At 42.5% G+C, this 26,818-nt stretch overlaps 1 protein-coding gene across 1 annotated transcript; it reads left to right on the top strand.

Moving 5' to 3' along the window:
- Positions 1 to 791: 791 nt before the first annotated feature.
- LOC126521350 (CAAX prenyl protease 1 homolog) lies at positions 792 to 22,851 on the top strand. The gene is made up of 10 exons (XM_050170034.3): positions 792 to 1,316; positions 1,392 to 1,538; positions 2,375 to 2,458; positions 5,548 to 5,664; positions 6,960 to 7,112; positions 8,499 to 8,640; positions 10,269 to 10,420; positions 15,873 to 15,995; positions 16,977 to 17,120; positions 20,435 to 22,851. Exons 1-10 carry the CDS (start codon positions 1,134 to 1,136, stop codon positions 20,651 to 20,653), a joined length of 1,464 nt encoding a protein of 487 aa, XP_050025991.1. The 5' UTR covers positions 792 to 1,133; the 3' UTR covers positions 20,654 to 22,851.
- The last annotated feature ends 3,967 nt before the right edge of the window (positions 22,852 to 26,818 follow it).

Raw genomic sequence — 26,818 nt, forward strand, 5'->3', positions numbered from 1 at the left:
GCTGTGTGTTCCAATGGCAGATTGGGACCAGCCGCTGATCCCGGATTGCTCCGTGGAGCAAAAATATTTGCTCCGCCGAAATCGGCAGATTTGACCGGAAGTCCTCGTGACGTATTTCCTTTACCCGCCTCTGCTTCCTGTCACGGTCGCCTGTTTCCGGTCGTGGGTAGCTATGGACGACATGGAAGACGTGGACGCCGCTTCGCGCCGTGCGATGTTGTTCGCGCTCCTAGACAGCTCCGACCAGACCAGACAGTACAATTTCCAAGTCGAGTGATGATTCTTCTGACACGGACAGTGAAATGGGGTGGTGGGTTGCGCTTCCAAGCACTTGTTCCTTTCTCTATTCTAGCGCCCTCTTACTTGATTTTCCTGTACTAAGTGCCCCCGCGGGAGCGCACGCATTCCCTTCGCAGATATGGTGTGCGCACATGAGAGCGATCTCAGTCGGAGCGACGCGCTCCGACGCGATCCGGCCAAACGCTCGCGATCTACCATTGGAATTCAACAAAAGGCAGATAGCTTTGCGTTGCACTGTCCAACTGCAGGTTATAGCAATTGCGCTTGGAGCGAAACCAAAACTGCCAAAAAAATACTTGTACACTAGTTCGCCAGTCAATAGAATGCCAATCCGAAGCCTGTACTTCCCATCATTCCCATGATGGTTGAACGATCGCAGCGCCAGATTTGCCTCTAGGTATACTAATATGAAACTCTATGTTCACAACCCAAGCCCCATTAGCTTTTTGGTTGTACGAACGGCTTACGATGTATTCTACGGTGCGGGTTGAGCGCTTCGGCACAGAGCACATGCGATAGCTCTTGTATTTCGTTCCAATTTTTGAAACGCCAAAGTTCAACGATGATGTTTTTACAAAATCCTTCGCAATTCGCTTTCCGCACGCGCAAAAAGTCACCATACCTGATAGTTGCGAATTGAAGTCGAGCCGAGCGTAGCCGTATCCAGATAACTGAAGCCGGGTTCTTGTACGTACAATCAACGGTACAATGTACTTAGGTACTTATTGTTGATGCGTCGGCAGTCGACGCCTTCGTCCACGATATTTTTCTCCCGCTGTCGTTTATCTTGATCAAGGGTCGCAGAAAGACTGTCTCAAAGTGTCCCTTCCACGATGTTTACCCTGCCAGCTTTCTTGGCGCAATGCTGCAAAGCAGCTATGGATGTGGTGACTAGCGTGCCTCTGTTCGTCGGTTATACGATTCAGCCGTATTGGACAGAAAGAAACATTTTTGCATTTGCGTTGTTTATGTCGTGGTTAACTTACGTCTGGGAGACGTACCTGTCCTACAGGCAGGTAAGGATACCTTCATTTTGCCCTTGTTTACCGCCGCTTTCGGTGCTTGTTTGCAGTGTTGAGTTTCTCTTGCAGTACAAGGTGTGCAAAGGTACGCCCCGAGTTCCTCCCGAGCTGACGGCTATAACGGACCAAGAGACATTCTCAAAAGCGAGGCTGTACTCGCTCGACAAGATGAAGTTTGGTTTCTACTCGAGTATCTGGAACGAGCTGGAAACAACGGTTTGTCCGCCCCCCTCTACTCACCGACTCGGATATTATCCTCTCGTTGTCAAAGTGCTCAAGGCTTCCATCGCTCACATGCACATGAGCTTTTGTGTGTGGCAGTTGCAAGAGGTGGCAGTGAGAGTGCCTTTTGTCGCGACAAGTTCAGCATAACGTCACCGTAGACATTCCGGACCAGTTTCGTGATGCTGTTTGTACTCGTCGCTCTCCGAACGTTGCTATCGCCGGACTGTCGCTGAATGCGTGCTACGTGTGAGCTTGCTCGAGAAGATGCTCATTACTTTCATCTTCCTGTGAGCGAACCAAAATATATGGCATAGGGTTTTTTTTTTTTTTTTTTTGCAAAAGTATGGGGCGAATATACCTGACCTAGCTACATTGCTACAGTTTGCGTCCGGTTATTTTCGGCTGCTCAATCCACATCTCTGTGGAAGCTGAACGTTTGCAGTAAAGCATGAATTAGACTCCGGTAGTGGACCATTGTAACAAATAATAATAAATGGTGACGCAGGGAGGCCGTTTGCTGAAACACAAGCACGAACTGTAGTGTTTCGTGCACTTTGTGTCGGTCGTCTTCTTATGTTAGTTACTTAGATGTCATAACTGCTTGGACCAATTCACTCTTTGCCGCAGTTCGTTTTTTATGCGCCTGACCCTTCTAATTTGTGTTCAGTGTTTTTGAGACACTTCAATTAGCTATCTTGAACTATTAAGTGTGATCTCTGCTATCTCTTAAAGATTCAGGACAAGGCAATTGTCATGCTTGACGACACTGTTGAAACAATTCTAGTTGGGCACAGATCGTTCAAAAATATTTTCATTTACTTTTGCAGGTCGTGCTGCTGTTTGGGGGCTTTGCCTTTTTCTGGAATTTCTGTGAGGCCTTGGCAGCCAGAGCTGGTGCTCCCGACCATGAGGTGCTGTCATAGCTGCACATTATCCTCTCCAATCAGGAGTATTATTCTGGACACTTGTCAAATTCTGACCTGCTGTTGAATTCCTGTGTGCTGGCATTTTGAGTAAAGCAGAGAGGCCATAGCATCCCTGTGATCCATAGTGTTTTTCCTATACTAAAATTATTAGAAGGAACTATCGTGCTGCAATCATTTAGATAGCACATGAATTATGGTTAGTACATGAATTTGTCTGCTCTTTGCACTTTTGGCATGTTTGTGGCTTCAAACATTTATGTGGCTTTATTTACTGCCTAAATTGTGAAGGAACCCTATACATGCAGGAGGCAAAAGACGTAGTGCATCAGAAATGTGACAAAAGAAGAACACAGACGACACACACATTTGGCGCTAACTTTCAACGAGTGCTTATTGCGGGATCACAGCGTACACATACACCTTTCTCCCACATGCATTAGAACATGTGCTCCGAGCTACCTGATAGCGTCTCTCGCAGCAGAGTGGGAAGTCTGTGCCAAAGAATCGTGCCAAGTGCTTAAATTCCACCTCTTTTCGTGATAATAAGATGGATGGTTTCCTGATACAAGACCCACTGAGGGTTGCGATGTGATATGCTTCAATGATGAGCCTGGTGATCTCGTTGAGGCTTTTTCCTAGGATCACTGCGTCTTTAAAGAGAGGCCAGCAGGGGCATCTTTTACAGTGCTGTGCAAGAAAAGCATTGACCTGCTCTTTGTTTAGATTGCTATTATGCTCTCTTAGCCTATCATTAAGGCATCGTCCAGTCTGGCCAATGTAGCAAGTTCCGCAGGATGTAGGTATCTGGTAGAAGACACCTGTTGTACACCCTACGAGCTTATTCCGGTGATTCTTTTTGCAAGTCTTTGTACCTACTGGTGTGGTCTTTCTACACAGACTGCCTCTACGTTGTGCCTCGTATCGATAGCGGAGGGATTGCTGAAGAAACTTCAATCAAAAGTTTCCTCGCCAGTGTGCCACAATACAAAGAATAGGGTAGCAGTCATACCTTACTTGCATGGATTGTCTCATCGACTCAAGAAAATAGCACAATGTAATAACATTCCTGTGGCGTTTTCAGTGCCTAACAAATTAAGCAGTCTGTAGATGACCACACCTGTAGGTACAAAGAAGACAACCTGCGAAAAGAATCGCTGGAATAAGCTGGCAATGTGTATAACAGTTGTCGTCTACCAGATACCTACATCCTGCAGAGCTTGCTACATCCGCCAGACTGGACGATGCCTTAATGATAGGCTAAGAGAGCATAATAGCAATCTAAACAAAGAGCAGGTCAATGGTTTTCTTGCACAGCACTTCAAAAGATGCCCATGCCGACCTCTATATAAATATAGTGATCCTAGGAAAAAGCCTTAACAAGATGACCAGGCTCATCATTGAGGCATATCACATCTCCACCTTCAATGGGTCTTGTATCAGCAAACCATCCATCTCATTATCGTGAAAAGAGGTGGAATTTATGTGCTTGGCATGCTTCTTTAACACAGATTTCCCATTCTGCCGTGAGAGGTGCTATCAGGTTGCTCGGAGCATGTGTTCTAATGCATGTCGGAGAAGGGTACATACCGTATTTACTCGATTCTAAGCACCCCCTTTTTTCACAATCGCGATGCACAAAGTGAGGGGGGGTGCTTAGATTCGAAAAATCTACAATTACCCCCCCCCCCCCCCCGCTTTGTTTTCGCTGCGACATCACAACGAGACGGGTGCGAGAAATAACATTTTATTTTGCGAACATTCAAAAGAAAAATCGGTGCACACAGTAAACCCACCGCTTGTGTCGGATGCTCAGTTACTATCGCTGCCACTCGAGTTCGTCGCACCGCTTGAACCGCCGCTCTCGGTATCCCACAGCAGGTCATCTTCCGTTCCGTCTAATTGCTTTGTGATCGAGCAGTTCTTAAATGATTTGACAACAACGTCCACTTGGACCCGCTTCCACGCGCCCGAAATCCACTTTGCGACGGTTGATGGGGACGCTTTCTGTAGCTTTCGCCATACATCCGTACAGTCCGGCTGTACGCGTACTCGCGCCGCGGACGCCGTTCCACCTCAGCACACCGACGGCTCCGGCTCGATGACAGTGTGAGCAAGCGCGCTTGGCGGCCTTGGCTACGCGTGCTTCCTAACAAATAGGGGAGTGCTTAGATTCGCATGCAAACTTTTTTTACCAATTTTTTCGTGAGAATAGAGGGGGGGTGCTTAGAATCGCGAAAATACGGTATGTATGCTGTGATCCCGGAATAAATACTCGTTGAAAGTTAGCGCCAAACATGCGTGTCGTCCGTGTTCTTCTTTTGTCCTGTTTCTTATGCGCTACGCCTTTTGCCTCCATCGTGATATACCAACAAGCCCAACGTGCAACTTTAGCTAACATGCAGAATTTTAGGGAATTGTTGCAGTTGTAACACAGTATTTTGCTAAAAATGAACAATTTGCAAAGTCACACTCATTTGAAGCCAGATGGACAAACTAACCATTATTCCCATCCTGGCTGCACTGCCATGCTTGTAGGTCTCATCGACATTAATGCCCGCTAGTAATTTTTGTAGGAAACCCTGTGCTGTGAGCTAACCAGAACAGTCACGATGGCGAATTTGACGAGGCCCAAAACAGCAGCCCCAGGTGTTCTGTCTAACTTGGCTTCACCCATTTGTAGCACATTTATTTCTTTTTTAGCCTGTGATGAGACTTCGATTTTATTATTTTTTTTCAGATTTTTTAGTATTCCTTTGGAATTAGTATCTTATAGCGATTTTTATTTTATCTTCTTACTGTTGCACCGTATTCTTTATCATCTTGTTCTTTCTTTGTTCTTTCCTTTGCTCCTTCCCTTAATTAATTTACATGTTTCTATGTCTTCCTTCCTGAACAGCAGGCAGGTGTGCTTCTTCCTGTGGCAGTTTCCAACCTGATTCATCCCTTTTTCATCAATAATCACAATTTCCTCTTATTGCCTTATGTACCTTTGTGTGTATGTTTTCAAACTGAATAATAATTGTTGCCTGAAATGTGCTCACACTCCCTGACAATTTTTTATAAATTGCTTCCAGCTTGTGATCACATCTCTGTTCATTTTTGGAGGATCCCTGCTGTCCACACTGCTCGATTTGCCGTGGTCAATATACTATACTTTTGTGCTTGAGGAGCGCCATGGCTTTAACAAACAGGTAACAAGACTTGTTCTTTATTTTTTTAACCTTTTCTTTTTGCCACTTCGTGTAGCAAGACCTTACCGTCATTTCCACACACTGTAAAATGACTTGTTTAATGGGAACGAAAGAAACATGTTGCGCAGGATAGTGTAACAATTTAATTGCAATTTAGTTATTTTTCACACTGCACCAGTGGTTCAAGTGACTCTTTGCCTACTTTATTAGCCAGAAGGGGGGCTTGTGATCACACTGGGCACGCACCTCCCCCAAAATTTCTGTGTACCAGGATGTCACCTGTCCAGCCTCCCCTGCCCCCTCCCTTATCAAATTGGTAACCCCACTCCCCCTCTTCCTGAAAAAAAAATTCCTGGCTACGCCACTGTCGGCCAGTCATAAGCAGTGGATGATAAGAAAGAAGAAATAGGTTTGGCACCAAAAGAAATGCCACATTAAAGAGACCATAATGTAATTCCTTTTTACTTGATTTTGTGCTTGCTTGATTGGGTGCTTGGCAGTTAACTGTGTAAGTGTTCCTACAATGCAAGTTGTCCATATTTTCACAAATTTAGGAAACTTCATAATAGAATACTAGTAGTTCTCAATTAAGTGCGAGGAATGTTTATTGCTGCAGGAACCTATATTTATACAAGTTTACATGCTCTTCTGTTCATTAGTGAAGATCACATAAATTCAAATATTTTCTGCAAGAAGTGGTGAATTTATTAGTTATACTTTTGAAATGTTTGACATTGCCTCACTCAGGAAATGTAAGGCAATTCTAAGAAATCGTATTAACTGCACTAGGTTGTACAATTAAACCTTGATTTAACGAAGTTGATGGGACCGAGTAATTTATTGAGTTAAATTAGTAACTTGATTGAATCAAAACCAGATTAAAAAACACTCATGCAAATAACATTGCTTATATGTAAGCAAGAAAGGGGAATTTTTGTCTGCATAAACAGTAATCATTAAAACTTGCCAATCCCATATTTTACTCATACTTTCCCAAAAAAGGTTTCAGTGAATGGAAGGAGATGTTTAGTTCACTATGTTTCTTTGAGATTTTTGACACATTAGGCTTTATGAATAAGTGTCACTGAATTGGGAAAACACTTTGCTAAGATAAAAATTTTGTAACACAAGAATCCATTGAATTGAGCTTTCACTGTACTTAAATATGCACGCACTATGAAGAATGAGCAAATGTGTATGTGCCTTCGCATTAGTGTTTTTCAAGGCCTCCTTAGCAGAGTTATCGGATGTCACTGGGCCAATTATGAACCTCCTTGTTTCGTGGCTCATTTCAGACTCCCGGGTTCTTTGCAAAGGACAGAGTAAAGAAGTTCTTTCTGATGCAAGTTGTCATTCTACCAATTGCTTGTGGCATTGTCCAAATCATCAAGATGGGTGGAGACTATTTCTTTATCTACCTGTGGTTCTTCACCCTCGTTGTCTCGATTGTGAGTTTTAAGCTGTCATCAGCTCGTGAATTTAGATCATTGCTCTAAGCCTACTGCCCTTCTGTTTTCTTTCTTTATATTAAATGTTCAATTTTATGACTATTTAAGCAATCTGCCAGCACGCTTTAAAAAGTTACACCTTTTGGGGTGTTGTCAAAATGTTATTCTTTGTAACTAAGCTGTGTAACTGGTGTTTCTTTGGCCAGGGACACTTGGAAAGTGTATAGTGTTCTCGATATGCAATTACCCAGCACATAGTGTCCAAAAAAGGAAGTGCCCACAGGAATGACTGCAATTATGTGGGACGTATTGCAACCTAAAAAGTGTAATGCAAGAAATATGTATGCAACAGTGCCTTGTTTGTTCCTCTTGGTTTCTCATGTCACTTGGCAATTGAAATCATGTGCTAGCTGGCTCTAACTCAATCACTTCTGCATGCTTGCACGTATGCTTTTGCAATTTTTTAATAGCCCTATGCGTCATTTTACTAGCATTTCAGTCACTGCTGTATGATGAAGCATGGTAGTGAAATGGCCAAGAAAATATGCATGTGCACTCAAAATGTGCAACAATGTTCAGTGTAATCATTGTGGGGCAGGCTTTTCCTATGAGCATGTTGCTACCCTCATGTTTATGAGCTAAGTCAGCCAACCACCAAGTATGAGTAAGAAACTAAGGGACAATCAGAAACAAAAGCAATTAAAGAGAAGTGTAATTTGTAATGTTTTGGGTTTGCGATGCATGCTTACTCTTTCCACATCTTTCTTCAATTGTGCTGCTGTCCGTCAAGCAGCAAGGACCTTGGCACAATGGAAAGAACAGCCTAGCAGGTGATAGCAATAGAAATTACCATGACTTAATAAGTAAAATAGTGTAGGAAGAAAGAAAACGAAAAGTACTGGCCGAGAATTTTTCATTATATTTTGCGATCCTAGCAGGTAATCTCAAACTGGCACAACTTTGACCTTCAACGGTCAATCCTTACACATGAACATATTCGCTTTGCTGCATGCTTAATCATACAGGAGTGGCTAGCTTTACAGTCAATCCTGTTATGAAAAATGTTTTCTAAGAAAATCTTGAGCATGCAGTCATTTATGCATGTGTAAATATCTGACGTAGAGAGAGTGTGTACTACTAGGACACGCACAAAAAGAGGAAACTTGTTAAGAATTTTTCATTGCCTGTCCAGGCATGCCACTTTAGTTAACATTTGCATTCAGCATTTGGCCTTACAGACATGCTGAAAGCTGGCCGATTTCAACTGCCATATCTAAGCAATAAAGACATTTTCCTTGACTTCTGTTGTTTATTGTTTGTAAGTGTTGCTGTGGTAGCGTTTCTTTTGCACAACCTTCTCAGTGCCTTTTGTTTGATTCCTTCCAGCTCATGTCATTCATCTACTCGGACTTCATTGCACCACTTTTGGACAAGTTCACGCCACTGCCTGAAGGAGAGCTGAAAACCAGGATTGAACAGCTGGCAGCCAGCATCAGTTTCCCACTCAAAAAGCTTTTGGTTGTAGAAGGTAATCATATTTAGAATCATCTGCTTTAGCATAAGCATGCTAAAATTTAAGTGCATTGTGCTCTTTAACATCTAAGAGAGCTGAAAGCTACGTTTTTGGCATGAACTATTAAACATTTAGTAACCTGCTTTGTTTCATGTGCATGACACTTTTCATTGTATTAATGTGCCTAATGCGTACATTGCGACATCACCATTAGCTCATTGCGCCATGTGTGCTTGCAGTCATTATATGGTAATGTGACAGTTTTGTAGCTGTTCTGTGGAAGCATAATTTGCTTCAAAGTATCGCAGAAGACCACAGGTGAGGCTAGGAAGGCTGCGACGTTGAAGGTAACGAATGTTGTCCTGCTCTTCTTGAGAAAATTTACCATTATTTGGGCATTCAGTGTAATGCTGCCGTCTTGTAATTGGAAGAGGTTGGAAAATGGAGTAGGTTGCGACTACATATTGTTATATCCTGGCTGGTATTAGGCATCTGCACAGCATAGTGGACAATACTTATAAATGATAAATGCATAAGTGGTGTTGTAAGTATACTTCACTTTAATAATTTGACATCCCATATTCATTCTGGGCTGATTGAGATCCACTTTTCTTGTAAAGTGTGGAATAATGTTTAGAATCACCTAAGCCCTCGAAATGCATGGGAAAAAAATATTGCCTGTTGGTAACATGACCACCAAAAGCTGGTGCCACATGGCTGCAGCATTATTCATTTGTTTAGACTGTCTTGTTATTTGCCCGGTAGTACTTGATTTAGGCAAGCATGATGTGGTAAACATTATGTGAAGATACCTTGGAATAAGAAATTGCATCTTTTTTGAGTACAAAGGCAGTTAGTGTTGGTTAGCCAGGCTGTGACACACAGAGGATGCTACCTAACGCTAAGACAGCCTGTATATTAGCTTCAACACTTGAGAGGTCTATTCCCTGCCAGCTTGGTTTAACTGAAGCAGAAGTGGTTCACTCAGTCAGATTATGGTTACAGGGATTTATTTATTTAATCAATCCTCACGAGCTCTGAGGTGGACTACTGCATGATGGGGGATAGAAGAAAAAGAACTTAACATGCAATGAAAAGAAGCACCAGCCAACTTCCTGCATAACATTCAGCAGTATGAAATCCTACATTATTCAGCAGCTAGAGGCAGAAGTTTCAAGTAGCCCGAGTATCGGACTGCAGTAAATAAAGCTCTGTGCAGAAGTTACAATACGGTTGACATGCTTCACTCATGAACATGCATTTTAAAGAAAACCTAACCAAGAAAATAAATTCATTTACATTCTGAATTCAAGACAAATGCTGACGGCTGGAAACGCACTGGGCTAGGAAAATTGAGTGAACCATGATAGAGGGCTTCACACAGGCAGGCTGACGTTTTTGGTCAATTGATCTATCTTTTCAATGTAATGTTGAAGTAGCACTGAAAAATGAAAGGGCCGTGTCTGCATAGCCGCCTGTTCTAGACCAGGAAGAAATGTCACTGTGTAGTGCAGATGCAGTTTGTAGAATGAATGCTATATAAAAAAATTTCAGCATCAACTCTTGTAATACTGTTTGCAGTGCTTGTAATCGGGTAACGTGTTATAAATGCCAGTGCGAATACAATGTTAGTTTTGATGCAGGTTCAAAGAGGTCATCACACAGCAATGCGTACTTCTTTGGGATGTTCAAGGAGAAGAAGATTGTCTTATTCGACACCTTGTTTGAGAAAGATGAGCTGACTGAAGGTGAAAATGGGGAAATTACCAGTGAAAAGGAAGCAGTCGAATCTAAGGTAGGTGGAAGAGCTGGAGCGAAATTGACACATTTTAATTCACAAGTGCTATTGCATTGGCCGGCCCCATTCGCTAATGCAGTCAAACTTGGTTATAACAAACAGGCTTAAGTGTTAAACATAGTTCAGTATATAAGGTAATTCATCGTATCCATACTCGTCTATAATGAACTTAAACAAAGTGTTGTGATGGATGTGTTCATTTTGTAAGCATTTGTTATCTCCATTGGAGAAAAGAAGCAAGCAAAGGACCCATTTAATCAAAAGAAATTACACATAGTAGTTAGTAACTTTTGCCTCTGCATTTAAATGTTTCTCAACGTCTCCAGGAATGACATTCACGGCGCAATGTCTTATTTCTGTCCCCTGAACTTGAAGCAGCTAATAATGTCGACCTTCCCTCAGAGTGCCAAATGGACCACATGAGTTCGATATATGCAATGCCCAGTTCATTATGAGCAAGTTACTGTGCATAAGTATTGGTCAATATGTTTCGCTTCAATGTAAAGTATAATGCACTTGATCCGTGTTCACTGTATTTGAGTTCAACTGTAGTATAGTTAAACCATGGTATAACGAAGTCAGTAAAATCGGCAATTTCCTTTGGTATGTCGAAATTTAGTTGTATTGAAATTTGACCTTTTATGCAAATAAGTACAGTCGCCGATCGATTTTCTTTGCATGGAAAGGGGACGCAGAATTTTCCGAATTATCTGGCAATCTAAAAAAAGTAAATTTGAATGAGAAAGCAATTTATTTTGATGAATGTGGGAGTCAGCGACGAATGATACGCTTTCATGCCACATCGAAGCTATCTTCGCGTCGACAGTACAAATTAAGCTAAGCCAGCCACGCTTTCACGTTCACTCTGCCTCTGCAGCTGATAGCATCGCCCACACTTGGACAGTGCTATCGTGAAAAGTGCCAGCAGCAGAGAGCAAATGCTTCAGCTGCCTCTCGCTTTAACGGGTCACCTAAACTCGAGATTACGCAACCTCTAATACTAAATGGGCGGGAAGACAGCTTGCATGATGCCAGGCTGTCTTGGCACGCCCACTCCTTGCACCTGAGCCTGATTACCTCTAGAGCCGGGTGCGCAGCTGCGTATGCACTCAGCCGTACTTCCAGCCATGCGCAGCCATGGCCGAGACGTGTGCCAACTTACCCCCCCCCCCACTTCCAGCCCCCTTACACACGCTCAATTGCATTACTGCGAGCTTGCTCCCCTCCCTTCTATCTCTTTGCTCATGCGGGAAGGCAGCACTCTCAAAGCCACCATCTTTGTCTCGCCCTCTGTCACAAAAGTGCGCGTAATCAAAATGCACTCCGCGTATCACCCAAGCCACAAAAGTAGCTCCTCAGCCTCACGACAGCTTCGACAGAGGAAGAGAGTGCATATGCCACAGACAACCGACGGGATCAACGACAACTAGAAGCTTCGAAGAGTGAGATGGCGTGTGCCTGAACACCCTCTCAGACCTCGACACACAACGAGGAGAGCGAGAGAGAGAGAGAGAGAGAGAGAGAGAGAGAGATGGGGACGACCCGAGCATGTGCTGACGGATGAGTCACTGTGGCCGCAGCTGAAAACATGAGAAATGTCTAGAAGGTTCCCAGGCTTTGTTCATGCTATCAGTCAGAAAGTTTGTGTCAGAAAGTTCGAGAAACACTGGCGAAGTCTATAAAAGTGCTGGGCTGGAATCGTAGATCAGAGATCAGAATGCCAGTGAAGAGATGCGATGTGTAGACCGACTGTCTGCAGAAGAGGATTCCCTGACAAGCTGGCCAATGAGATTCTAGAGCGTCTGCATTTCCAGAAGTTCCTTCTTCGAGATTTGCCACGAGCTATGCCAAAGACATCTGGCTCAAAACCAACATGGGTGAATATGAGTAGACACTTGGTGCTCCTATTCATTGTGTAGTGTACGTGTTGAACTCTTAGTGCTTGTCGTTAATTATTTTCAAGAGTTTTGTTAATACCAATATGAATTGCAATGTGATGTATCTAGCTGAATTGTGCATGTGTGAACGTAACTGCCTTATTTGAAGAATATATTTTGTTGAGTATTGACAACTCTCTGCTCTGACGCGGTCTTTGGACCACAACCGGCATTTACTGGTGCACCAGAAGGCCACTTACTAATTGTCCGTGCTTTCGTGGGGTTATTTTCGGAGGCTCATAAGTTGGCTTTGGAATTTGGCCCGACGTTGGTGCCTCGTTCACAAGGTGTGCGACACCCTCACACACATTCCCTTGCAGCTAAAGCACACAGTGCATGGGGCACGATTGGACTTTGTTGCACTTGGACTTCATACTTTATGGAACATGACGCCGTCTCCACTTTGGTGGTTACTCTTGTCGCGTGGCGCACAATTTGAGAGGTGCGTTTGCAAGCAGCCACCTCTAATTCAATCACTTGACTATCTGCATCCACAAAGGTTTCCATTTATTGTCTCTGCATTCTTATGCGGTGGCAGTGAAATTTCGTTATACAGTCAAACCCACTTATAACGATACTGGTTTTAACAATATATTGGTTATAACAATGAGAAGCTGCCGCACCGTCAACTTTTGTGTTTTCCATGGTGGAATAACCTCCTTACTACAATGCCTCGATGCCGCATTGTCGGTTGTAACGAAGTCTGGCTGCTGGCTGTCTGAACTAAAAGGCAGTGAAATGCAAAATCCTTGAAAAGAAATTAAAAGAAGAAATTCAAGCCGCTGCATGATGGGCCACTGCTCCAACAGCCGCCGTGCACTCACTTTCCAGCAATCTTCGCACGCCTCTCTCCCATTGCCCTTCCACCCCTCCGAAAACGAATAGGCTGTGCCCATAGCTCTATTCTGCCCCACCCTCCAAAACACGAATGGACTGCGGCAGCTACGCTGCTCGCAGATTATTCACATGTTGCCTGCTAGCTCCTCATTCAGTGCAGTTCTACAAACAGCCTTTAGCCGCTCATTTTCGTCTTTGTTGGTTGTGTCGAAATTGTTCCTGGCTACACTGTTTCTCATCTTCATTTGCTGCCGAAACAGATGTCTGATCAGCCCGCTGATCATCGGCAATGTATGATGCTGCCGGTGAAAAGAAAGTGCACGGCTATAGATTTGGAAGCTAACTGCTTCTAACTGATGAGGCGATCGTCTCAACATGCTTGCATCAGATAGCGACGGCGCGGTAGGGCAGGCTGCCTCAACATTGTCCTCTCACGAGGCCCGGCAGATGATTCAGTCCCTCTGGGGGCTTTGTTTTCGTGAGGAACCTTCCGCTGCACTATGTAGAGCGCCTTGATGCCTTGGAGAACGATGCCGGCAAACTTTGCGTAAAGCATGAAACGCTGACGGACATGGACATAGTTTTCTCATGCAAGCCAGTGCGAAGTACGTGGCGAGGTACTCATGGAGATCTCGCCTCAGCATTCCTTCTGGATTTCTCAACAAGCTGACAGACTGCTGCGGCAGCCTTCTCGCAATTTTTAAAAGGCCCCTTTTGACGCTACCAAAGCGATGCCTCGGCGGTGCTCACATATTGCTTGCCACCCATGACCCCTCTTTGCAGTTGATATAGCAATGTCATTCTTTAACACCGACAGCCGCGGCTTGTCACATGCGATCGAACCACTCAAGCAGCAGTTAAACAACAAGCACAATCAGCATCCCCATGGAGGAAGGTGGTGGGGAGGGGCACTGGCCTTCCCTCCATTAGTTTTCTCACATCAGCTCTGCCATCCCCTTATTTTGATATTTTCATGCAACCCGGTTATAACAATTATCGGTTATAAGAATGGAATTTTCCTGGCACTTGAATATTGTTATAAGTGGGTTTGACTGTATTGAGATTGCACGCAAACACACTTCGTTATATTGAGGTTCTAAATGCACGGTGTTTTATGGACAAGAGGTTATGAGAAGTTCAATACAGTCGAATCTCGTTCATTCGAACTTCCGGTTTATTCGAACTGACGCTGTGGTTCCATCAAAGTTATGTGTATTCCATTGGGCGAAAACGCCCGGTAATTAGAACGCGCAAGCATTTGTGATGGTTTATTCGAACATACTGCACTGCGACAATGCCCTCAGCAGCATGCCAAATTATGCGGCTGCGTCTCCAACCAGCATTGTTCTGACTCTGCCAAAGAGGAAAAGCTTAGGAGAGACCCCTTAATGCTGCACGCGAGGTTCTGTATAATGTCCAAGGGCTATAACACCATCGCCGTGCGTCTGCGTGAAAGAGACAGAGTGCGGAGGAAGCGTGCCGCCTTTTGTTGTGTGCAAGGCACCCAACGTTGCAAGGCACCAAGGGAGGAGGGGGCGGCGTTCTACTCCGGTTGTAACCGCGTATGTGGCGGCTGTGCGCGGTCACGCGGCTGTATCTTGAGAGCAGAGTCTAAGCACGTAGGCGGCTCGTAGCTTTGCGAGTGCTGTGTGTTCTCAGCGCTTACTCTTCGCTGAAGCGATAGACGGCACAAATGTCACTTCGCTCGCTCCTGCTGCCGCTTTTCCTAGAGTGTTTTGTCAGCAAGTTTCTGCTGTCATCAAATGAGATGTGTTCATGTTTGCTTGTGAATGTGACACCATGATTGTTAATGTAGTTGGTATGCCCATGTTTACAAGTTTATACGGCCAATAAAACTATTATCTTTGCTTCGTATAGCTGTCCACTAATTTGCTATTGCAATCAATGCTTCACCTGTTGAGTGAAAGTGCGTCTTTTTTTTTTACAATGACGAGTGCAACCAAGACATCCCGATAGAAAGGTTGTCTGAGAAAGTGTGCCACATCTGATTTTGTACAAGATGAACCCTGATGCAAGGACGCGAAAGTGGCACCCACTACCTCATTCTCCTTATCTTTTGCACGTGGTGACGTCACAACAGAAGGGGGCACACCAACATGACTATGATCAGTGGCAATGACTCTATCATCTTCATAAGACATGACACGGGAAGAATGCAAGACGTAGAACGTAAATGCAGCGTTAGTCTGTCAGCAGACGAAGGAAAAAGCACGGGAGCGCGCAGAGGGAAACGAAGACGGAGGCCTAGTCCTACCTTGGCAACTCCGCCTTGGTAGTCTTACGTGGCAGTACGGAGGCTTAAGCGATAGAGGTAACTAGCACCATCCATCAAGCTGGCAGAAAATAAAATCCACTTCCCTCCCGCCCCTCCTCGCAACTCTGTGGCACACAACTGTCGCACACCAGTAGCGCACGAAATGAGACTGCCAAGAGATTGTCCGTGTTTGTCTGCGCCCAACGAAAGGATTCGATAGATTTACCTTCTTAACATTTAATTTACATTATTGGCAATAAAATGTTGCGGTAATCTAGTTAAAAGCTCACTAGGCGAGTTTTTAGATTTCTCCAATGGCCAATGCGGTCTGTTCATTCTTTCCACGTTAACTTATGTGCGACACTGTCACCACTGTGTTCTACTCTATTTTCTTTTTTAGGCAGTGCCTGAAAAGAAGCAACACAAGACTGGCTGCAACAATGATGAGATTCTTGGAGTTCTGTGCCATGAACTAGGACACTGGAAGCTTAGCCACGTGATTAAAAATTTCGTCATAGGCCAGGTACAGTGCTCAGCAGTCAGCTCTGTGGGATTTAGTTTTCCCAGCAGTAGCACGCGCACTCAATAGAAGACGAGATAAAGTAGTAGTCATGAATACTTGCGGTTCTAGTGATGACGGTGAACAATTGTTTGTCTTCTAATGAAGGGAAAGGCGTCTTTCCTTCTGTAGTTAAAAAAATAAAGCACATCTGCTATTGCTATTATCACCAGCTTATTTTTTACTCCGATGTGGGATAAAGGGCTTTTGCAGAGATCTCTAATTACCCCCAACCTGTGTAAAGCCAGCCCATCTTATGCCTCCAGATTTTTTTTTCTCTATTGCTACATCCTTTGCTGTCCTGAACTATATTCTGTTAATTATTTTTTTGTATGTTTGTTATTCTATCTCCCCCCCCTGTGTAATGCCCAAATAGGCCTTTAATATATATGAATAAAAAAATAAATACATTTAACAGACCAGTTGTTCTCTGCTCTGCACATTGTGTGGCTTGCCCAACTTCACTTCTTTTCAGCTCTTTCCTTCAGTCTCAGCTGGACGCATATTGCTGCCATAGTTATATCATATGGTACCATTAGGAACAAATCTTGCATGAATAAGATATTGCCAAGTAGAACATATTTTGCATATTTATAACTCAAGTGCATAAGCTTGCAGCACTACGTATCTGGTTGCCAAAGACGGTGCTAAAGACCTCGTACTCCAGTAGCATACAAGCAGAAATCATGCTGGCATTACATGAATTGGCATAACAGGAAATGAAAACATGTTCTGGTTAGCCAGAACTTTTTTGTTTCAATTGTCCACCATAGTGCATTTATGAGTGCTTTACTTCCAACATTTTTATTCAGTAAATTTATTCTGACATACTTTATAGCACTCTTGATGCTGCTAGTTTTCTATGTCTGCAGGAATAAACAATCTTGTTTTTTGTCAGGACAGTAAAATAATATTCGAATGCTTACTCTTTACTTCCTCTTCCAGGTCCACCTATTCTTTTGCTTCATGATCTTCTCCCTGCTCTATACGGATGACCGGGCATACAGGGCATTTGGTTTCTACAACTCCAAGCCCATCTTCATTGGGCTGATGCTGATCTTCATGTACATATTTTCACCTTACAACACTGTAAGTAGGCCTTGTACACTCCATTAATATCTTGAGTTTTCTGCTGCAGTTCCTCTGTGGTTGGGGTGTTCTACTGTAAATCTTACGAGGCAATGAGTTTGATTGCATGACTGTATAATGCCAATACGATGATGTGCTGACATGGCATATTTTGAAGGATCCTAAGTGGCCAAAGTAGATCGGCCCACCCCTGAATTTCACAGCACCACCATTTCCACAACAGTTGCCAATAGTTGCTTTTGGCCAACAGAATGGCATATGTGACGTCAGGGTTAAAATGCATCTCTAAAACATTTCTTGAACAGGAAGAAGCGGCTTGTTTCGCCAAGCTAAAAAAACGGAATACAACTGATAGCTGGCATGCGTACCAGCAGGTTGCTTCACTGTTTAAAGACTCAGTCAAAAAAGCTAAACGCGTTTTCTTTTACAGTGCACTTCCATTTCTGCCGACTGAAAATACTAAGAAATTTTGGAAAATTGTCAAGGGTTCCGATTGTAACGCAATATTGTTAACTGATGTAGATGGTGCTGTTGTTCCGCACAAAGAATGTTGTTCTGTACTCAATGAAGTGTTTACTAAATAATTTTTCAATAAAGTGATGCCCTGTACTTCTCCATCTGAAGTTAAGATGAATTTTCCTCAGATTCCTCAGAATTTTCCTCAGATGAATTTTCCTTGTTAATTGATTGTGATGGTGTTGTGAACTTGATTCGTAAATTAAAAGTTTTGTCATCATCAGGAATAGATGACATTAATTTCAAGTTTTTGCAAAATACTGAAGTGTACTCTTCTATACTTTTGTGCAACATCTTTTTGCAGTCTATTCTGTCGTGCTCATTACCAAAGGATTTTAAGGTCAGCAAGGTGGTTCCATTTAAGTGTGGCAATGCGCATTCACCTTTAAATTACAGGCCGATTTCTCTAACAAGTGTACCATGCAAAATTCTAGAGCATATAATATACTCTAATCTCATTAACTTCCTAGAAACAAATTCATTCTTTTCATCTTGTCAGCATGGGTTCCATAATTCGTTTTCCTGTGATACTCAACTTATTTCATTTACACATGACATCTGTGCCGTGTTGGATAATGGATTTCATATTGACACCATCTTCTTTGTCTTTTCTAAAGCATTTGATCTCGTCTCTCACCAATCACATTGTCTAAAATTGACAACATCTTCTTCTACTTTTCTAAAGCATTTGATCTCGTCTCTCACCAATTACTTTCTCTAAAATTAAATACACTCACCATTGACCGTAATATTATCTCATGGATTGAAAACTTTTCATTCAATAGAACACAGTTTGTCTCTGCTAACGATTTCGACTCTTGCTCGCTTTGTCCTGTCAGTTCTGGGGTTCCGCAAGGTTCTGTTCTCGGATCCTTGCTTTTTCTAATTTATATAAATGATTTGCCTAACTGGGTAGCGTTCTCCATAAGGTTATTTGCAGACGATTGTGTCATTTACAGAGTAATATAATCAAATTCTGGCACTCTAAGATGAGTCTGATCTAGACAAGGTATCTAACAGGCATGACACTTGGAAAATGCAACGTAACAGCCAAAAGTGCAAACTAATGAAGATTTCCTGCAATACTCCTTCGTTTAGCCTATCCAATTATCACTTGATGAACTCTGTACTCAAAGAAGTCACTTCCTATAGATACTTAGGCATCCATATAACATCTAATTTTTCCTGACAAACACACACAAACCACATCACTAACAATGCTAACCGCACGCTTGGTTACCTCCGTTGCGATTTCTCTATGGCCCCTGCTTACTTAAAGCTACTTCTGTACAAAACACTAATACGTCCTAAGCTTGAATGTGCCTCTTCTGTCTGGGACCCTTGCCTAGACTACTTAACAAATGCAATAGAATCTATACAATATCGTAGTGCACATTTCATTCTTACTTAGTATTCTCGGACATCAAGCGTAACATCTATGAAGGCTACTTTAAGCCTCCCTCTCCTCTCATCCCATATGAAGTTAACACGCTTATCACTGCTGCAGAAAACTTATTACTACAATCCAAAATTAAAAAGTGAACTTTTCTCCGAACCATCATACATATAATCTTGTACTGACCATCACCATAAATTGAGCGTTCCACATTGTCGCGCAAACTTATTCATTTATTCCTAAAACTACCAATGCATGGAATCGTCTGCTGGTCTCAATTGTTAATATAACCAATACATCTGCTTTTAGAACTACTATTGAAGAATACTTTTGTTAATCTGCATTTTTTATTTTTTTTTACTATAACCTGTCATCTGTGCATGTTCTGCATTGCGTTCCACTCCCTTCTTGTAATGCCTTCGGCCCTTGAAGGTACAATAAATAAATGAATGAATAAATAACTAAGTAAATAAATAAATAAATAAAATTTCATCTGTCAAAATATAAGTTTGAAGGTAACCTATTTAACAGCTTTGGGCCTCACAGCTTTAAAAGATTTCCCTAGATCAAGGCTGATGCTTCCTGTCAGCTGTTTAGGTCTTTTATTTTATCCTTTTTTCTTTTAAATCTGTGAGAGCACTTCTTGGTTGTATTTTCCTAGACAGCATGGTCTACGAATAAGTGGAATGCAGGCGCTCGATTATTAGCAGCAACCGTACGAAACCAGCAGACAATGAAACAAAAACCACAGGGAAAATTACGTTATTTTTCATTGAACTGTATGACAATTGAATCATTTCGGCATAGCACTACAGCAGGATGAACCGAAACATCTTTATTCATGTAGCACTAAACTGCGTATTACAAGAGCTCTTTTTTTTTAGAATTTTGCATTCTTTTTTCTTTTGAAGCATACCCACCCACTAGCCAGATTTAATTGTTATAACCAATAACACTGCATGAGAGCATTGTCATAAGTAGTTTATTTTACCATAGAACAGTCACAAAAGTTGACTGTGCCTCAACTGCTTATTGTTATATCTGATATAGTGTTACAAACGGTATCATTATAAGTGAGTTCGACTGTATTTCGATGGGGTGAAGTAAAAAACAGCCCTGATTTACTTGGATTTAGGTGCACATTAATGAGCACTAGGTGGTCAAAGTTAATCTAAATCCGTCCACTATGATTCCAAAACCCCAGTGTTGCTTTGGAATATTAAACCGTATGAATTAATCAGTCAATAAAACAAGTGTTTCTTCCTTTTTTTTTTGCGGACAGTGTTGTTCACGAGAGTGGTTTGCTAAGAATGAAAAAAATGTAGTGCAGGTTTTCTCTTTCACCTTGTTTCGTGAATTTGTACGGGAGCTTATGTGTGTGCATTACCTGTTTCCATTCTAGCTTGTTGACTTCCTGATGACTGCCTTGAGCCGGCGCTTCGAGTTCCAAGCGGATGCCTTTGCACGTGGCATGCATCATGCGTCATTTCTGCGGAGTGCGCTGATCAAGCTGAACCGAGACAACCTCAGCTTCCCCGTCTATGACTGGCTCTACTCTTCGTGGCATCACTCACACCCGCCAGTGCTCGAGCGTATCCGTGCACTCGGCAAAATTGATTAAGTTGGGCTGTGTCACAATGACACCCAATGACATCACTGACTTGCGTTCATCAACCCGTGCGACTGGAAAACGTTGTAAGCTGTGTAGTAAAGTGTGTTTTATAATAATTGCAGTTGTAACCATTCAGTTTTCGTTTTACTCTAGTCTTCACTTGTTTACTGCGCTGAATAAGCCTAAGACTGAGTATTTGTTGCCTTACCTAGCTGTTACCAAGACATGCCATAGCGGAAAGAATGCCCCCCCCCCCCTTTTTTTTCCATACCTGGTTACAGAACATTGCTGAGAATCACCTGGGCCCATAGCAATACTGCTAGTTCTGGGCCCATGCAATTTAATACAAAGCACCATTGGAACTAAGGTTAGCAGGTAATGTGATTTGCAAGTACAGATTCTACTAACATTGTTAACAATGTTAACACAATATTAATAAAATTGCTGTAGCACTAGAGTAAAATGCGCAATAGCAAAAATTGGTTGATATTACACTATTGAAACATACTCATTATGAATTATAGCTTGTTTTTAAAAATATACGAAAATATTGGACTCTTTTATTGTCTTTGGGAGGTTATTCCATATTTTCATTCTAATGTAGGCTAACCTACGCCTACTGTACAAGTTGCTAACCGGTGGTACGTTAAAATTTCTGTTCATTTGTGTCCTCATGTGTCTGTGTAGCATGATGAAAATGGTACTTGGAAGGGGGTTATTGTCCGAAATGAGGAATGGCATAATTCAAAATTTTTTAATACTGGTTCTGTGTGTTCTGTATAACCAGAGAAGGGCATAATTTGGAGCACTCTTTTCTGCATCTTGATCACCGGATCTAGGTGAGAGGAATATGTTCACTTTGTCTTGCCTGATCATTTAACTGCCGATTTAGACAGTGTATTTCAGTTTTGTCAAGTGCGCAGACACACAACAGATAAATGTTGCTTTAGCTGCCGCAGACCAGTGAATGATGAGACGTTTCTGCAAATTTGTTGCATTGCATTCTTTGCCATTACAGATTCATTATAGGCCGCTGTGATCCCATTTGAATGAAAGTTTAGTGCCGTTTCTCGCATAGTGCACATTGCCATCAGCTAGGTACTAACACAGCAAAGCATGTACTTCCTCTGTAGTACCTAGGCACAGTCCCCAGATTTTTTTCTCGCAACTCGCATATGCACAAGTGCCGGCGGCGCAGCTCTTGTGTGTCTGTGTTCTTGACAAAACAGAAATACACAATTTGGGCAAGGACATTGCAATTTGTAAAAAGGAATTGCAAACAAAGTTAGCTAGGTTTTGGTGCATCTTGTAATTCATTTGCATCTCTTAGTGAGTTTCACTTAACCTGCGAACTCTGGTATTTCGACTCTCAAGGCAGCAGTAATAACTGGGTAGTACTACAGAGGTCAGGAGTAAAGGAAAGAAATAATGAAAAAAAAAAAACTCTCAGGATCTCTTTCTTGCTTATTATAAAATGACAAGTGCTGGCCTTGGCCTTGTATTTTTCTTTTCATGCCTTTTTAGGGTGTACTGTGCCACTTATACTCTGTGCCATAAAAATGTATCGGTGTATGTTGGTGACAATTTTATCTAAGCATTTTGTGAAGGTCTCATAACATAATATTTTTAGTACAGTTTTTCCTCTTGCCTGTATTGGGCTCAGTCTTTTCTGAAGCATCATGCTGCACACATCAGTATTGTCTTTTGTATAGGAAAGAAAGCACATTTTGTTGGTGCTGTTGTGTATATGCATGCCACCTTTGTTTGAAACATGAGCGCTTCTGAGCCAGTGGATTGGCCAAAGGGGTAATATACATGGCGCTCTTCCTTATGCAACATTCAATAGAAACACTTAACTTCAGAGAGATATTTTCTACATGTACATGATTTATGCCTCTGACTAGGCTATGGTCTCATTTTTGAGCAGTTGGAGCATACCTGTGGCAGTAGTCTTTACGGACATGCAGGTGTGGGCACATTGGGCCTGTGGCCCATTTATAATATTCATCCATTCTCACCTGCACTCTTCCACATTATTTGCACGCTCTTATTGCCTTGTCTTTTTGGTTTTTCTGACCATTGCAAAGTGGACGATGTGAGCTTATATTACTGGTTCAGCTGCTTCTGTATGTAAGGGTGCCTGGCAGATGTGCTTTGTGGGAAGTTGTGATTTAATATTGCATGTAAATTAAATGATTTTTTTTCTACATGGTGCAGTCTGCAGTTCCATTCATTGTTCACTTTTCACATACCTTTCTAATAAATTCATTTGGTCTGTCATGTTCCACATTATGGGGCGCGTGTCAGTGGCTGCTGGGAGAATGACAGGCCGTGATGTGTGGCACATTCTGCGCTCTTGTGTGTGTGTGCTCGGGGCTGGCTGACTGTGTGATGTGATTCTCCCTCCTATATTTTTCCTTCCTCCAGGATTCCCATCTTGGCTGAACGATTGCAGTGCCGGAATTCCCTCTAGTAATTGTTGTAGGAAACTGTATGGTCCTGGGTAGTATGGCAATGTTTTATTTATTGCATAGAAAGTTTTATTTTCCAGCTTTTCCTTTTTTCCAAAATGCAGAAAGGCTAGCCCATCTTTGCGCCAGGTGGGTTATCATAAGGCCAATCTTTGCCGCAGATGAAAGAATCGCGCATCACATGACTCGCGTTGCTGGTGCCAACAGTAAAGAGCAGGCACAGTCCGCTCCGTTTCATCGTCAGGTTTGGCGGGATTTGCCACCCGTCAAGGATTCTGCAATCTGCAGGGTCGGGGCAAGTTCGTGCTACACCCCCCTCCCACCTCCCCTTGTTCTTCCGCCCTCCGTGCCAATGCATGCAATCGGGTCGTGACACTTTCACACCCGCCGTGTAAACCAAACACTAGTTTTTTGGCTGGCTGCTAGTAGCTTAAAGAAAGTACAATGCGCCCTCCCCCCTTCCCCTGGAGCCTTGCGTGCAACGAAAGACTGCGCACTTCCTCCCCACTTTTCTCTGTTGTGTGTGCTCGATTGAGTCGCGATCGCCGGCTCACCCTCGCATGCTTTCACTCGCAGAAGTGCTGCTTGCTGGGCCAGTTGGTTCGTGCTGACACTTCAGGAAACGAGTGAAAAAATTTAGACATATGACAGATAGAGGAGACACCACAACGCTGGACTAGCAACTGACATATTTGAAAACACTGATCAACCCTCAAACAACAAACTGCCGACGTACGTGCAATGCGATTAGCAAGGTACAAATTCTTGAAATTGATGAACACACCGTTTTGCCCTAACTACCACATCCGTAAGAGGAAGCTTTAGCTCGGGTGCCCTTACCTAAATACATGTAAAAAGAGAATTCGTTTTTCTCGGCAACCACTGCACCAAATTTGATGAGGTTTGTTGCATTTAAAAGGAAAACTTAAAATCTAGTGACTGTTGGTTTCGAATTTTCTATTTACGTCATCAATATTTCATTAAAAATTGGCAAAAATCGAAAATTTTCAAGAAACGAAACTATGAAGTTTACAACGAAAAACGATAATACAATGCTGCAAATTGCATCTATTAGCACATCTAAAGCGGACAAAATTGATATGTCACACATGAATCTAAAAAAAATTTGCAATATGGAAATACAGCTTTTGCACAACCCTTCTGAACAACGTAACAAATTCACGTAAAATACATAATGAAGTATTGAATTTGTCCGCTTTTAACGATCTAATGGATGCCGTTTACAGAACCGCGATATCTGTTCTTGATGCGGAGATGTGAATTTGTAAACTTCGTGCTTCTATTTTTTTCAAACTTTCGAATTTTTGAAAATTATTTTAACAGAATTCAGGGCCTAAATCGGAATTCCGCTTCCAACAGTCACTAGAATTTAACTTTCTCTCTCAAATGCAACAAATTTCATTAAAATCCTCCCAGGGGTTATCTCAGAAAAACGTTTTTGCGTTTTGCATGTATTTGAATAGGCCTCGTCGGAGTTGGGCCGAGCTAAAGCTTCCTCTTAAATTCAGCCTTTTAGAAAAACTATCTATTGCTCAGAGAGATAAAAGGAACACTGATGCATTTTCCTTCCTCTTGTGTACTGATATAAAATGTAAAATGCCTCAAGTATTTCTCTTTCGGTTTTTGTCCTGCGCCTGCCAAGAATCGTCACATTTTCAAAATGTGGTGCACAGTCACGCTGACGACAGTGACGACAATGAAAAGCCAGGTGACCAGCTCCTTGAGAATTTGTCAACGCACAGTGCTTGTGCATCCGGTCATTCACGCATCGGCCTGTTTGGTTAATATGAACCTTACCACACTTCAATGAAATTTTGTATACAACATGTGTTCCGCACTTAACGTATTTATTCGCATGCCTTGGTTTTGCAGGCTTCTTTCCAGCATCTTCAATGTGGGTGCACAGTTCTGACAGCTTACATGGAGCGGAAAACACTAATTGTAAACCATGTTGCCCAGCGACTTTTTTGATAAATAAGGCATCACATGAACATGCAGCATGACATGAAGCCTGTGAACAAATACGCGACACATGTTATCTACAATATCCCGTTGACATGTGGTAAGGCCTATGGCCAAACAGTCCGATGCGTCAATGACCGGATACGCAAGCATTGTGCGTTAACAAATTCTCAAGGAGCTGGTCACCTGGCTTTTCCTTTTCGTCACTGTCGTCAGCGTGACTGAAATGTGAAACCGAAAGAGAAATACTTGAGGCTTTTTATATCAGTATACAAGAGGAAGGAAAGTGCATCAGTTTCCCATCTATCTCTCTGAGCTACAAATAGATACCTTTTGTAACAGGATGACTTTAAAGATGTGGAAGTTAGGGCAAAATGGTGTGTTCATCGATTTAAAGAATTTGTACCTTCCTAAGAGCACTGCGCATGAGCCGATGGTTTGATGGTCGAGGGTTGATCCGTGTTTTCAAATATGTCAGTTGCTAGTCCAGGGTTGTGGGGTCTCTTCTTTATGTCGTGTTTGCGTCTCAATTCTTTCACTGGTTTTCTCATGCGATTCACTCGCACAGCATACGCCATAAGGCGCGCGGCGGCGATTTTATCGCCCTTGGGCTTTGTACGGAACCTTCCAGCGACGCCGACGGCAGAAATGCGCCTGGAGTGACCACATAATTGTTATCGCAATAAATAAATAAATAAATAAATAAATAAATAAATAAATAAATAAGACGGTGCACATTTACGAACAGCCTCGGTAACGATAGTTCGCCGTTCCGTCTGTCGCAAAGATGGCGGCCGTGGACAACTTTGTTGCCATACGCACACTCGCTTTCTTTTGCGAGACGGTTTGTCGGCTCGCAAAAGTGTCGCGCGGTGCTAGAAGTAGATCTGCGTCGATTCCGGACCGAATCGTAACTAGTTGTCGATGCCCGATGAAGCAGTGCCGATTAGGCCTAGTGGCCTAGACAGTGTGATCTTGACTAAAGTTCGCCGCCGGCCGACGTGGTAACGGGCTGCAAGCCGTTGCTAGTATGTTTAGACGGGTGGCTCATCATGTCATCGGTCCCGAGGTTAGGCGTGCGTGTTAGACTGACGGATGTTGAAGCGGCGTGAAGTTCGTCGTCACATATCCAACACGCTCGGGAAAACGCTTTATGAAGCACGTATTGAGAAACAAAGCTGTATCGGGAGTTTTTGATGTTGCTATACAATTTTCTCATTGACACTTTTCATCTACTTATAATATTAGAGTTGATTAATTCAGACTAATTACCTAATTAGGCGGAATGAAAAAAAAAAACTGAGTATCTCCAAGCGATAGTAAACATTACCTTGTTTCTGTCCAGCTATGTGGCATTTGCATATTTTTAAATCTTGGTGCATGATAGTTGCGACACCCTGTATATACAGTGTATGTTATGTATACATGTTATATATATATATATATATATATATATATATATATATATATATATATATATATATATATATATATATATATATATATATACACTACAGAAAGATGAGAGCTTTGTTACGAGGTAGTAGGCTCTGCAAGAAATGTTTGTTGGCAGATGGGGAAAGTGGTCATCTTCTGTTTGGGGCTCATAGTTACGCAAGCATTTCTATGGGCCTAGCTATCTACCTCACTTTACCTCCTTTCACGAAGGGCAGCCTTTTAAAATCTGCTGTTAACGTATTGCTTCAATACGTTAACGCAA

The sequence above is a fragment of the Dermacentor andersoni genome, chromosome 6 (genome assembly GCF_023375885.2).
Source record: "Dermacentor andersoni chromosome 6, qqDerAnde1_hic_scaffold, whole genome shotgun sequence".
Lineage (NCBI taxonomy): Eukaryota > Metazoa > Arthropoda > Arachnida > Ixodida > Ixodidae > Dermacentor > Dermacentor andersoni.